Below are 15219 nucleotides of genomic sequence, written 5' to 3' on the forward strand. Positions count from 1 at the left end.
TAAGAAGCGAATAAAGTGAATTGAGATATAAAAAACACAAATACGGCGAGCCCCCCCCCCCCTCCCCCCTGTTCGAGACTTCAGAATTAACGAATCTTCCCATGCGCCTGTTGGCAACTTCCCCTTCACTGAATGAGAATTATCACGTTTTTTTTCTAGATTTGAAGCTCTCGTGACTGCAATGATTCACACTCTTAGGTTTTTTCGGTAAAGTCACGTAGGTAAATAATTAAACGTATATAATAAAAATAATAGAAATAATAATAGAAATAAAATAAGAAACGTCGTTATTTATTATTTTATTTTTATTATTTTTCATTTTTACCTACGTGACTTTACCGAAACAACCAAGAATGAGAATGTACATGACATCGTATTCTCTTTTATTGTTCTTTTTGCATCGCATCCAGCAGTGGACTGACCATGGCTGCTGCTGATGTTATTCCGACAAGCAAACAAAGGTCAAACTAAGACACGGTCAATTACGACTTTGGGAAAAACTGGACAAGGATGTGGATTTTTGTAGTTGTTTTGATTGTTAACGGGTGAACAATAAGCAATTTGGGGTCATCGAAAGGCGTTTGAATTTTTCAATTCGCTCGCCTAATTAATATTCATGAGGTGGCGCGCTTCGAAATCGGAACCCCTCGGAGCAAATGGGATTTGAGATCCTCCGATTGGTCGACGATTAGCATAAATTATTCCCGTCTTGAATTTGTGAGGTCATGAATATTAATGAGCTCCCGCGCCTGTGTGAGATCTGATTGGTCGTCGTTTAACATAATTTATTCCCGTGTTCAATTTGTGACCTCATGAATATTCATGAGCTCCCGCGCCTGCGTGAGATCTGATTGGTCGGCGATTAACATAATTTATTCCCGTGTTCAATTTGTGAGCTCATGAATATTCATGAGCTCCCGCGCCTGCGCGAGATCCGATTGGTCGGCGATTAACATAATTTATTCCCGTGTTCAATTGTGAGCTCATGAATATTCATGAGCTCCCGCGCCCTGCGTGAGATCGGATTGGTCGGCGATTAACATAATTTATTCCCGTGTTCAATTTCTGACCTCATGAATATTCATGAGCTCACGCGCCTGCGTGAGATCCGATTGGTCGACGATTAACATAATTTATTTCCGTGTTCAATTTCTGACCTCATGAATATTCATGAGCTCACGCGCCTGCGTGAGATCCGATTGGTCGGCGATTAACATAATTTATTCCCGTGTTCAATTTGTGAGCTCATGAATATTCATGAGCTCACGCGCCCTGCGTGAAATCTGATTGGTCGGCGATTAACATAATTTATTCCCGTGTTCAATTTGTGAGCTCATGAATATTCATTAGCTCACGCGCCCTGCGTGAGCTCTGATTGGTCGGTGATTAACATAAATAATTCCGGTGCCGATGGGGGTGTTCAGCTTCCTCGTTTCTTTTTGGTTTTCTTCTTCTTATCACGAGTCGAGGAGGTGGCCGGCGGCAGCACTTTGTGTGGTTCGCGCTCTTCGTGAATTACAAAACAAAACACAACAAAAATAACCAAACAACGAACAACAATTACTTAGTCGCATCGAATCGTCGAAGTTGAAGGAGCAGGTGGTCTTTGCTTGGGGCCCCCAGCCCTGGGTTTCTCTCTCTTCTTTTGGACGGGAGCCGCCTTTCTCTCTCTCTCTCTGGGGGTGGTGTATGGACGATCTGGTGGGGACGGTGATGACCACTCGTGACAACAACGACAGCAGCAACACCAGCAACAAGACGACGACCATGCCACTCGGCGAAGAAGTTGAGCAGGACATTAAACGAGAGGTAACACAGACTCGGTAGCTGTGTGTGTTGTGTGTGTCGGTCAACACACTACGGTGGAGATGGTGGTACAGGCAGAACATGTTGTGGGGGGAGGGGTGTAACTCACTATAATCGCTAACTCTTACCGTACTTTGCATGTTGGGGGTTACTAACTAGGCTCTCTAACTCTTACCGTACTGTGTGTGCATGTTGGGGGTCACTAACTCGCTAGCTTAGCTAACTCTTACAGTACTTTGTGTGCATGTTGGGGTCATTAACTCGCTAGCATCGCTAACTCTTACAGTACTTTGTGTGCATGTTGGGGTCATTAACTCGCTAGTATCGCTAACTCTTACAGTACTTTGTGTGCATGTTGGGGGTCACTAACTCACTAGCATCACTAACTCTTACCGTACTGTGTGTGCATGTTGGGGGGTCACTAACTCACTAGCATCACTAACTCTTACCGTACTTTGTGTGTATGTTAGGGGTCACTAACTAACTAGCATCACTAACTCTTACCGTACTGTGTGTGCATGTTGGGGGGTCACTAACTCACTAGCATCGCTAACTCTTACCGTACTTTGTGTGTATGTTAGGGGTCACTAACTAACTAGCATCACTAACTCTTACCGTACTTTGTGCATGTTGGGGGGTCACTAACTAGCTAGCATCACTAACTCTTACCGTACTTTGTGTGTATGTTAGGGGTCACTAACTCACTAGCATCACTAACTCTTACCGTACTTTGTGTGTATGTTAGGGGTCACTAACTCACTAGCATCACTAACTCTTACCGTACTTTGTGTGTATGTTAGGGGTCACTAACTCACTAGCATCACTAACTCTTACCGTACTTTGTGTGTATGTTAGGGGTCACTAACTCACTAGCATCACTAACTCTTACCGTACTGTGTGTGTATGTTGGGGTCACTAACTCACTAGCTTCGCTAACTCTTACCGTACTTTGTGTTCATGTTGGGGTCACTAACTCACTAGCTTCGCTAACTCTTACCGTACTTTGTGTGCTAATCTTGTTGGGGTCACTAACTAGCATCGCTAACTTTTACCGTACTTTGTGTGCTAATCTTGTTGGGGTCACTAACTCACTAGCATCACTAACTCTTACCGTACTTTGTGTGCTAATCTTGTTGGGGTCACTAGCTAGCATCACTAACTCTTACCGTACTTTGTGCATGTTGGGGGGTCACTAACTAGCTAGCATCACTAACTCTTACCGTACTTTGTGTATGTTGGGGGGTCACTAACTAGGCTCTCTAACTCTTACAGTACTGTGTGTGTATGTTGGGGGGTCACTAACTAGGCTCGCTAACTCTTACCGTACTTTGTGTGCTGATCTTGTTGGGGGTCACTAACTAGGCTCTCTAACTCTTACCGTACTGTGTGTGCATGTTAAACTTCCTTCGCGCCGTACGTAGCCAACCGCGCTAATCGGAGATGATGTTGTAAAGGACAACAAACTAAACACACACACACAACACAAACAGTTCTAAAGCCAATGAGTGTTCAATCGAGATGACTTAAAAGTTGCATCGCTACCAGCGTCTTCCTAATGTCGGGAGTAAAGGAGCGTTCCAGACGGCCACCGCAGAATCTGCGCATCTGAGAGGGCGAGCGATGTTACTGCTGCTGCGGTGACCACCGCCTTTGTGCGATGGCTTAGCCAGAGAATTCTAGATTTGAAGCTTTCGTGACTGCCAGGATTCATACTCTTATGTACGTGACTTTACCGAAAGAACCTAAGAGTATTAGCCTTAGAAGCCCGCTGCTGCCGATGTTGCTGTTGGCGTGATGATGATGTCTTGTGGCTCTCATTTACGAGATCAGCAAGGTATCGTGGTTCATTTGTGGCAAGCACTTTGTAATGAGTGCGACCTTATAATTTTAATAGAGTACAGTAATAATATATATTCTTGGTTATTTCGGTAAAGTCACGTAGAAGGGAAATGATACAATAATATAAATATAAAAAATAAAAATTCTCACGACGTTTCGACTGCAACACAAGCAATCATCATCAGGTGTGAAATCCACAGCAAGAAAATTAGAATAATGTTGTACTGTAGTATCGCCACACTCCGTGGTGGGCAGATGGCAGTGGGGCAAAACATCCTTAAGTCTGCTCTGACGGACCCTGCGTGTGGTGAAGTATAGTCAAATATTATCACGGTTCTCAGGTGTTCATCATGGTTCTAAGGCAGGGGTCGGGAACCTTTTTGACTGGGAGAGCCATAAAAGCCAAATATTTCTAAATATATTTCATTGAGAGCCATATAGTATTTTAACGTATAATAAATTAAATATGTCTTGCTTTTAATTCGACTTCTGGTGCTACATGGTGTTGCTGATGGCCTTGTAGTCTGGTTGAGCTTCATGCAGGCGTGACCCGTGCAATTTATCTTCAAAACTAATTTCTGTTTACTTTAAAATGACACGGTATTATTAAGCAAATATCACAAGTATTTTAAAATCAGTTCCAAACTGATTTTTTTTTTCAACTCAAAAATTGTCTGGGAGCCATATGCCGTCACTGGAAGAGCCATATATGGCTCGCGAGCCATAGGTTCCCGACCGCTGTTCTAAGGTGTTCATCACAGTGCTAAGGTGTTCATCTAAGGTGGTTTAACCTACAGCCAGGGCCGGATTAAGTCCATGGGCTTTAGGGACTGCAAGCCCAGAGGCCACCAGAGATGAAGTGAAAAGTTGTTTCATTTGTGAATGCTGGATTTTATTTGTTGTTAGCCTTGTAAAAGTAAATTGTATTTTTTTAAACTTTGTTTTCCTTTTGAAAACATTACTGGGGCCCTCACAGTACGTGTAGCCCAGGGGTCTACAAAATCTGAATGGGGCCCTGCCTACAATGTTCACATTCCTCGAGCTGTAGCGTAGGCAAAGTGGGTTTAATGTGTGTACATTATTACTCCTGTTGGCTCACCCAGTTTGCGTTACAGTACTATAGTGGAGTGTAATACTTTAAACTTGTAAACGTGAGCGACTCCCCAACTGGAAGGCAGCAGCCAGATGTTGAGCTGGAGCCAATTTCCCTCCCACTATCAACATTTGCGCTTGTGTATGTTCAGGTGTGATCGGCCAATTCATTAGTGTTATGTCACGGAGGAAACGGAAATAATCGGAGAAAACATGCGACCATGCATATTCTTAGGTTTTTTCGGTAAAGTCACGTAGGTAAAACATCAAAATTAATGAAAATAAAATAAAAATAATAAAAAAACCACATTCTGATGAGCTCCCCCCCTCCTCTCCTCCCCCCTCAACTTGCTTTTAAGGGATTACATCTTGAATCATTGCCTCACTTGATGCAGCTAATCCGGCTGTGACGGTCCCGCCTGATGACGGAGACTTGTGTTGCCTCCGAAACGTCGTGATTTTTCTTTTTCTTTTATTTTCATTAATTTCGATGTTTTACCTACGTGACTTTACCGAAAAAACCTAAGAATATGAATCCTTGCAGTCACGAAAGCTTCAAATCTAGAATTAATGCGACCATGCATGCGAAGGAGAAATTTTCTTATCCGATAGAGTTGGACATTAGTCCAAACGTGTTGTTTTACACTGTGCCTTCTGGCAAGACTTTATTTTAGCACAGGTAAAACCCATTGGGCAATAAATGCTCATTTTCGATGGAGGTCTGGTTACTACGGCAAAAAAATAATAATCTAAGGTGTGATAATCTCAAGAGCCACGGGAAGGGATTTTCGGATGTTTGTGTGAACCACCAACTCTTGTCTCCACGGAGTTGGATTTCAGGCTGTGTGCCACCGCTGTATCGTCATACGAATGTTGAACCTCGATTGAAAACGAACCTTAGAACTGCTTTTTGTTTAGTTTGTTATCGTTCCTCCTCACCTCCGGTTAGCAACATTTGGCTGCGTACGGCGTGAAGGAAGTTCAATATGCATACGTAATACCTTATTACGTTAAGGCTTTACCGAGTCAACTACGTTTAAGACATGACCTTTGACATTGAAGCGCACTACTAAAAACTCGCGCACCAACTTTCGTACTGTACGTACTGTACTTCAACTCTTAATTCTGCAGTCACAAGCCGGTATTTGCCTACACTGTACACTTTCTAGGCTTATTAATGATCCTTGAGCTGGGTTGATTGAAAATGAGTGCAAGGTAGTTGGTCAGATGAATGGCATACAAAGCCATTTACTTTTTGTAAACGCTCAACATCGTGTCTTATTCATAATTATAGAGCTCCTCAGCTCAAGGCGCTGTCCATAGTTTACAAAGCGGCGACAAAAGAGAGTGACTTTATTTGCAAGAACCTAGGAATGAGTGACAACAAAGGGCATGTAGGTGTCACGAAAGGATTAGTGTGGGGGAGTGACGGGATGAAGTGTATGGGGCGAGGGGAGGGAATGAGCAATAATGGTACTGCTTTTAAATACAGTACAACTTTTTTTGCACGTTTTGGGGTAATGAATAACACGTGGGCCAGAGAGATAGTGACTTTACCGAAAGAACCAAAGAGTATGGATAATAATAGTCGGAGACTGTACTTTACACCATTTTTTGTTTTGATGACTAGTTTTTTGTAATTATCCTGAATAGTTACCTATTATCAGCTTTTGGGTAACAGCCAAAACGCGTGTCAATGGCCGAAGCAGTATTACTCGATAAACTAAGTCGTATGAAAAGTTGCAGCAATATTGCATTGTGGGAAGATGTCTTCTTGTGAGCACATGGCACAATCCACTAAGCAATGAATTCCTGGACCCAATTATTACAGTAATTGGTGCAAAGTACAATTCTGTACTTCAACTTTTATCTACTCTGTTTGACCTTATTATCCATCTCTCTGGCCTTTTCTGTGATATGAAGAGGAGTTATTGCCCAAAGCATCATGTATTATATATATGTTTTAAGGCAGTGTTATTGACGAATTCCTTTTTTATTTGGTTTATTGCACACCACTGCCAACACAGCATCGAATTCTATAATTAATTGCTGTGTGTAATCTATAATGGAACTTAAAAAAATTATCAACTGAAACACAACCACAGTTTACTTAATCGGAGTGTCAAATAATTAGTAACTGGTCCGTGGGGTGGCCTTTGCCCACTCGGCTATTGCATCATAGTCCACTACAGGTGAATTCACTTGGTTCGCAGATAATGTTTACGATGTAACAAATATTGCTTCTGAATGGGGGGAGCAGGGTGGCGCAGTGGGTAACAACGCTTGTTGTGCGAGTTTCTTCTCTCTATGCTCTGCATGTCTTTCCTGTAGGTTCTGCGGTTTTCTGCCAAAGTTAATAAAAAAAACAATTTGTAACTGATACTTACCAAACATCCCAATGCTGAAAAATTACCCGCAAATTGTTTGATTTGGATTAACATGGCAACAAACCACGACAAAAAATTGGCAGATCGCTCCTGTATACTTCATGAGAAAAAAAAAATGGTATATAATCTGTTTAGCACAAGACTTGTCCCAACGTAGAACTTGAGGCTGACCCCACCCTATGAGTAATTCCAATCGATGTCTGCCCTCTGAGTTTTGGTGCCCGTTTTTCTTTTTTTTTTTTGGAGTTATAAACATCTGACAAACTTAAATATGTGTGACATTCTAGACATAATTACAATTTACATCGGTCGCAATAATACGTATGTACGAGATGCACAAGCCACCTTTATTATCATGAGCACCTATTTGTCCACTGTTGGATGAAGGCTTCAGGTTGTCCACTATCCCTCTTGTCTTGTGATATCATCAGTATCGCTCCTGCACATGATATAATTGTATTTGTGTAGTCTCGGCAAGCATTACAGTATATACATCTTCTACTTTCCAGCAATTTCTGCAGTGCACAATTAAGTAATGTTTTTTCTAGTAAACTGTAGTACTGTAATAATTAGTATTGCAGTATAGGACTGCTATAGTGGTTCTGATGTTTGCATTATTGCTGTAATAGACTGAAATAATTTAACTGTGATATGCCACGCCTCTATACCTTGCACTTGCCATGAGGTTACACCCACCTGACATTCATTTCAACTCTGCCTCCAGGTGTTGACCAATCTCTTGGATTACTTGACCGAGCGGATTCAGGCCGACAGACACTTCGCCTTTCTGCGTGCACGCAAAGTGCTGAGCCGCAGCGATACGGAGGAAATCTCGTACCAGTCGACGCGCCGACGGCAGGCCGAGCGACTCATCGAGTTCCTAGAGCTGCATCCGTTCGGGTTGGATGGCCTGCTCAGCTCGCTTCAACACGAGGGCACGCAGAAGCACATCGTGGACCGGCTGAACAATGAGTGGAAACGGCTTAGGCTCACCAGGACTGCACAGAACCCAGGTTAGTGGTGTTGGAAGTGGTTAACTTTGGATGTGGAACCAGACAGATCTTTATAGCTTCATGTTACCAAATAACAACGTGGGTTACACGTTTTCATGTGTGTAAGTACAGTAGAGCCCCGATTTACATCTCCCCTAAAAGGTTGCATCGATTGGCAAATTAGTCGTCGCTTTATTGATACCACTGCCTGATTTTGTGTCGCCTCCACCTCACACGTACGTTGCTGACAGCATCGTCCGTCCTTTCTCGTATTTGTCGCCTCTCCATCTTCGCCTCTACCTACTGTGTACACGGACGACTAAAGAAATGTTACAATACTGTCACGTACAATATATTATTTCTGTAAGTATTTTGGTGATTTTTTATACCGTACTGTATCTTTTGTGTCAAAGTTAACCGCTGTACACTCGTGTTGAGTCCTGTATTTTTAGTAATTTTATGTAACGTTGTGGATATGTCTGGGATGAAGGTGCGCCCATAAACACACCGCATCACCGTGTACCCTCTGTTGTCTGGGTTTAGCGCTCGTGTGAAAATTGCTGTAATTTACATCGTTTCGATATTCGTCGTCGCAACTTTCAGGAACGCATCCCCGACGTGAACCGGTGTATTACTGTAGTCTGAGACTTTAAATTTGCGTCCCAGAGAGCCAACCACCATGGGTATATTGCACATTCCTCTTGTCAACATCAGTGTGTTTAAATGTTTCGTCTAAGAATTTATATAAATTTTGCAAGAGGAATTATTATTTAATTTAAATATTTGTTACCAAAATATATCGTGCAGATTTACATGTCTCTTTCATATGTGTGTTAAATTATTATTTTAAGAAAAATAATATAAATGCAAATTCTTTGGAAAGGAACATTTTTTTGTGCAATACCAAATGAACTTGAAACAATTTGTGTTCAGTAAATGTTATTCTGCATATGGCTAATACTGGCTATTTTCTTTTCCATGTGCTTCTCAATGCTCTCCGTTGGAAATGGACTCCTTTCTGGTGCCAATGGTTGTTCTTTATCCTCAACAGCCAACGCATTAGACCGCTCCTTCAGCAGCCCCAGCTGTTTCCGAACAGTGCATCCTGAGAGTGAGAAAAGTGATACTTCACTGGGGTCATCATGCTCTGGAAGCAGCTCTTACCAACACAGCCTCAGCGTTCCGGACAACTTGACTGGGTTGTCCCCAGACGCCTTAAGGCACTCTCCACAGTGCGTTGTTAAAAGTCCTCCGCAGCAGCATTTGCACGATTGTGACAAACATTGTACCCATAGCACACACTTTTCGTTCCAGATTTCGAATATAACTTCCAGGCCAGGTGGTGCGTCAGACCAACCGTCGTACTACAGCAACCCACATATGCACACCACCTCAACACACGGAAGAAGCTCTCCAACTGCTGAGTCGATGGCTTCAGTACAGCCATTAAAATCCCCCAATGCTGATATGCTGCACAGAATACAACCTGGTTTACAAAGCAATCTAGGTGCAGAATCTCCACAACTTCCCAGCTCATCAATCGATCCTGCTGGCCCCAACAATGACTGTATGCCTCAATCTTTGTCAAGTCAATCTGTTCCTTTGAGAGAATTTCAAAAAATGAATCTTAGAACATCTCCTGAAATTAGAAAACCAGTGGAATCTGATGAGTTTGGAATGATTTATCAGCCTAAGAATGTCGCTCTTAATGCTGCTTCGACGGATAGCTGTGGGAAAAAGTCACCTCCGAGTACCACGACAGGCCTTGGTAGCTACATGAGCATTTCTAAGGTGTGGCCGAGGGGTTGTGAGCCAGGCCATTTGCCGAGGCCAGGTGAAGAGGGTGGTCCGCCACTGCCAGAGGAGGACCAAAGTGATGAGGTGTGAATGTATGCATTGTAACGGCAGCCCACGTGTGCTCAGAGATTGTGCTCGGATCTACTGAAAGAAGACGTCTTATTAGATGCAGCAACAATTGTGCTGTCTCTTTATTGGTTCTTTTACGTTTTTTGATGAAATGCCCATTTCTTACCGGACTATCAGAATTGTGACGTCAAGTTTACTGACTAAAAGCCAATCTGTCGTGTGGGTCTTGTAATGTTAATTGGCTTCACATTGGCAACTTTTTATATAAATTGACTTTTCCTCATGGAGTTTTTAGCATAAGGCACTGGAATTTGGATGCATACGGCTTGTTTTTTTTTGCAACAAAACGTCTGTGAGTAAAAAGGGAATTACTTACAAAGCCTATCTATTTAGGTGTGTCAGTAATTTATATCAGGATTCAATAAAATGTTCAATGCAGTCATTCTCAGTAATTTAATGAACGGGTTGGTCGATGGTGTCGTGCAGGAGTTTTAAATCATGCTTTGTCACTTGTTACCAGCATTTTGTCTGATAACTAATTTGATCACGAATTCCCCATTCAAAAAGTATTATAAAATTCAGTACTTGTGATTTGTTCCTGATTTTCAGAATCTGAAAATCAGAAAATTGAGCCGGGATGCTAAATTTTGGATCTGACAAGGGTACATGCCTTTTGTGATTTTTTTTTCACACCAAAGGTGATGTGAAGTGGCATTGATTGATGTCACTATCAATAGGACAAAGACATTAATTTGGTACATATTTTAACTCAGCGGTCCCCAACCTTTTTGGCAGCAGGGACTGGTTTCATGAAAGACAATTTTTTCACGGACCGGGGGTGGGGGGGGGCGGTTTATCATTGGGTCTTTCCCCCTTTTCAAAGAAGCTCTTCAGCGACGTTTGTTTTTTACTCATTTTGGCTCGGGTTCGCTTGTGGGCTTACCAAAACTGTGACTAAGACAAGTGCAGCAGTGCGGGAAAAAGGTGCGGACGGAAGTGGTAAATAAAACAATGGGGGCGGGCCATGTGCGGACTCACCTATCACCTGCTGCTGTGCGACCTGGTTCCAAACAGGCCACGGACCGGTACCGGTCCACGGCCCAGGGGTTGGGGACCCCTGCTATAGTTGATTTGAGTTTCCAAGGACATTCGAATTTGTGCTTTGAAATCCAAAAAACTGTAATCCGAAACAAATCGCTAATATGTGCACATTGTATATCGCTGTATATATTTCTCTGTAAATACCTTTGTCTTTATTTGACCAAAGAATGTTAGCATATCTATAATTTGGACATGCTGCTAGACAAACACTGTTTTTCCCTTATCTTTGTTCGCCAGTTTTACACACTTTTTTTTAGCTAGAATTCAACGTTTTATATCTAAATAAACTGATTTATGAAATGTGTGTTTTTATTTGTCTTTGTGGCATTGTAGAAAGGGCCGCTGTGAAATACATGCTGCTGAACAGTCCAGGGAAAATGCTGTACAAGGTTTGATTATAAAGTTCCAAGAATAGTTTTCCTATTGGAATATCCTGAGGATAGACCTTGCACGTTTTACTCCAATTGCAATGGTAGCGATCTACAGGTAATGGAGAGATCACATCAGCTCATACTGGTGTGTGGCAGGCCTCCGCAGCAGAGGATAATTATCTGTATGCCAGGATTTTCATGCAGATGCTGAGAATTATCCAATTTTTCCTGAGAAAATCATAACGCAATGGAATAGAAGTGTATACATAATCCCAGTCACGAAGCAAAAGCTGCCAGTGTAAAACACTAAATTGACCGAGGCCAAACCTGTGAATATGCTGACTGGTTTAATCATAAAACACTCGTCACCATGCATTTCTCCCAATGGTTCGCGAAGGAGACGTTCTGCCTGTCTATGAGATAGAGTTGACGCCCAAAAAAAACATTGATATTGCAGCATAATGGCAGGAACACGCCACGCTTTCTGCCGTTCCAGTACCCCCCCCCCCCCCCCACCATCAACATCTTGTACCATGTGACTTTTCAGTTCCAAAACTAAAAAATTGCTCTGAACGTAAAGATGTTTGAGTTTGCAATAATAATTTTTTATAATTAAAGCAACGTTATAGGCTACAGAGGATCATGAAAGGACTAACAGATGCGTTTCCAGAAGTTAAAGGAACGCTGGAAAAAGTGTCCGTAAAAGAGACCACTTTGAATAAGGTGGCAACCTAATCGGGAAGTGTAAGGATACATTCAAATGCCACTCTTGAAACATTTGTCAGTCATCCTGCGTTTTAAGTATTCCAATTTCACATTGGATTAAATATACCATCAAGGAATGCTAAGCTGTGGCCCTACAAATGCTTGTTCATGTCACCGTTGACAGAAGGGCTTGCAACAGAGAAAATGAGTATTTGATTTATTCCATTTGACCAGAGGTGGGCCGACCCCATTCACCATACGTGACCTGCAAATTATACTGCTGGGTGGACAGAAACTGGGGAATTATGAAATTTGTCTTTCTAATTTATGCGCTTGGACATGGAGTTGAACCTGCAACCTTTGGATTGCAAGTCTAGTGTTCTAACGAGTACACCACGGCAGCTTAAAATTTATTTGGCATGGAAATGGAAATCTGAGATGACTGTTTAAAGTAAGCAGCTTTTTGTTTGTGTTATTTTTACAACATTAAGACTACTGCACAGGCTTTTGCAATCCATCAGTTTCCAAAATGCTTCAGAGCAGAAGTTGAAGAGGAGTTTGTAATTATATTGTGTTTTTTAATCACAAGTTAATGTTTGTGCACTTGTGTTTTCCATGTTTCGGATCAAATTGATTGCTCAAAGATCCCAAATGCAGTCAAGTATAGTTTTTGACGGCATGTGTAACATCCTTGTTTGTGTATGCAGCGCTCCCCAGTAACAGAGGATTAAGTACAACTAACATTGGTATGTTGTATTGTGTTCTATGTCTTGTGGAATGTATAAGATGCCTTTATATGATGATGTTGATATTGTAATGAACATGATCCATTGTCTATCCATGATGCCACCATCTCTAATGGTATTGCTATGCCATTATCCATATAGTTCCTGCACATAAGCTGATATTATCTCACCGTCTCCTACGGTAGTCATCCTCATGACATTACCTCCTTTGGTTGTCATTCCAACACCGGTCTCATCCAGAAGCCATCCTCCTTTCCAGCAAAATGTATTGATCGATCCCACATACATAGATTGTATGGTGATAATGTAATGTGTACTACTGTATATATACAATTCAGACTCCAAAGAAGTTAAATATTTGTTTCAAACCTATTGCTTAGAAAGATGCAAACTTTTAATAAAACCACGTCTCAGGTAATTTCTGACATGCAGGTGCAGAAGGTTCAAGTCTGGAGTTCATTTTCTCTGCATAGCAGCAGTTCTATTTATAATGTAGGGTAGTGGTTTTCGACCTGTGGTCAGCTAGGTCGTGGGAAGTCGTAGTTAAATTAAGCACAAAGTTATTGGGGCATAGCAGCCTGCAAACGAATGTTGACAGTTAACGGTGGGTTCAGAAGTGTTGGGAACCACTGTTGCAGAGAACTTGCTCAACACATTCATTAAGGGTGCGGTTGACAACCGATGACGTCTGTTACAAAAAGCTTTATCGCTCACCAGATTTCTTCAGTATAAATTTTCAGAAACTGGAGATATTTCGATTTAAAGCTTTCGTGACTGCAGGGATTCATCTTCTTGGTTCTTTCGGTAAAGTCACGTAGAAGGGAAATAATAAAATAAAAAAAATACAAATAATTATTTTATTTTGTTTTAGATAATTATTTTATTATGTTTTATTTTTATTATTGTATTATTTACCTTCTACGTGACTTTACCGAAATAACCTTGAAGATGAAACTGGAGATAGTTGATTGTGGTTATGCTGCCGAATCTTACTATCGAATTGGACATGCTGATCTGAAGTCCTGTAATATATTTTGGATACTGATTATCTGGAAACAAATTATGTTTATGAACTTAACACGCATTAACCTCTTGAAATATATCGAAATATATTCGTGGGTAAAATGTTTTCATGGGTTAAGGTACTTTATACGTAAATGTTTGCAATGACATTCATCACGTCAAATGCTTCATTCCTGCAATATCAAAGCTATCCACACGACGGTATTTAACTGCATGCTACCTCTGATTAGCACGGTTGGCTACGTACGGTGCGAAAGAAGTTTAACATACATTTTCTTTGGGGGGCACATTTGCACCATCGTCACACATCGTCACAAATGTCTGACCCCCCCCCCCCCTAGGTGCGTGACATCATTTATGGACGGCCCCTAAGTACAACTACTTAGTTTCATCAAACCTATGTATTTATTAATACATTTAGTGACAGGCAGCAGTGACAGTTCAGAACCACTACAATAGAGTTTTACGTAACTTTAAACAAATTAGTCAGGATATGAATCACTTCCCATCGTCACACATTCAATGAGTCACGAATGGAATGTTAACGCCTGACAGCAGAGGGCAGTGCAGCACATTCCACATTACTGGTAGGGAAACCTCTTGGTTACACCAGCCTACAGGGGATTATTGTGTCCGTCGTGCAGGGAGGGGCTGGGTGGGGAGGGGAGGGTGGGGCTCGGTGGGGAGGGGCTGGGTGGGGAGGGTGGGGCTGGGTGGGGAGGGGCTGGGTGGGGGGTGGGAGGGGAGGGGCTGGGTGGGGCTGGGTGGGGAGGGGCTGGGTGGGGGGTGGGAGGGGCTGGGTGGGGAGGGTGGGGAGGGGCTGGGTGGGGAGGATGGGGAGGGGCTGGGTGGGGAGGATGGGGAGGGGCTGGGTGGGGCTGATCACCCTGTGGTGCCCTTATAAAACTCAACGTTTCACCTACTCACGCCGGCTTCACAGTCGGGCATATTTGCGGAATACACCACGCCGCCGTTGACCCTGGCCATTGACCGAGCAACCCAACGTTCCTACCAGCAGCTCCCTCCGCAGGAATGTGTTCTTTGAACTACTGTGCTGCTATGTTCTCCGCCTGCAGATACTGGCTTACTGATCAGCGTGGTGGTGGGATATGATCACACAAGCTCACACGACTCGCCAGGCCGTGGACAGGCTCTCATTCAGCAGTAGGTTGTGACATGAGCCACCGTGGCGAGATGTTAACTACCTCGCCTGGTATGCGTGGGTTCGATCCCTACCCTGACGACTGCTGTTTATTTGGGGCCGTCCATAAATGACGTCACGCTATTTTGT

General features: G+C 42.6%; 1 protein-coding gene across 2 annotated transcripts; it reads left to right on the forward strand.

Moving 5' to 3' along the window:
* Nucleotides 1-1418: 1418 nt before the first annotated feature.
* BCL10 (BCL10 immune signaling adaptor) lies at nucleotides 1419-11387 on the forward strand. 2 transcript variants are annotated; one of them, XM_061550566.1, is made up of 3 exons: nucleotides 1419-1809; nucleotides 7849-8137; nucleotides 9168-11387. In XM_061550566.1, the coding sequence occupies exons 1-3, from the start codon at nucleotides 1690-1692 to the stop codon at nucleotides 10001-10003; spliced, it is 1245 nt and encodes a 414-aa protein (XP_061406550.1). In that variant the 5' UTR covers nucleotides 1419-1689; the 3' UTR covers nucleotides 10004-11387. The 2 variants fall into 2 exon arrangements, with proteins under 2 accessions (XP_061406550.1, XP_061406551.1); XM_061550567.1 differs by having other exon boundaries at nucleotides 9180-11387.
* The last annotated feature ends 3832 nt before the right edge of the window (nucleotides 11388-15219 follow it).

Source organism: Lethenteron reissneri, chromosome 12 (assembly GCF_015708825.2).
Source record: "Lethenteron reissneri isolate LAM-NWPU_2019-01 chromosome 12, ASM1570882v1, whole genome shotgun sequence".
Taxonomy (NCBI): Eukaryota; Metazoa; Chordata; class Hyperoartia; order Petromyzontiformes; family Petromyzontidae; genus Lethenteron; species Lethenteron reissneri.

What these genes read in the sequence shown, in the direction of transcription:
- BCL10 (XM_061550566.1), top strand. Translation starts at nt 1,690, where the DNA reads ATGGACGATCTGGTGGGGACGGTGATGACCACTCGTGACAACAACGAC. An exon ending in AGCAGGACATTAAACGAGAG is followed by an intron (nt 1,810 to 7,848) that starts GTAACACAGACT and finishes CTCTGCCTCCAG; the next exon opens with GTGTTGACCAATCTCTTGGA. An exon ending in CAGGACTGCACAGAACCCAG is followed by an intron (nt 8,138 to 9,167) that starts GTTAGTGGTGTT and finishes TATCCTCAACAG; the next exon opens with CCAACGCATTAGACCGCTCC.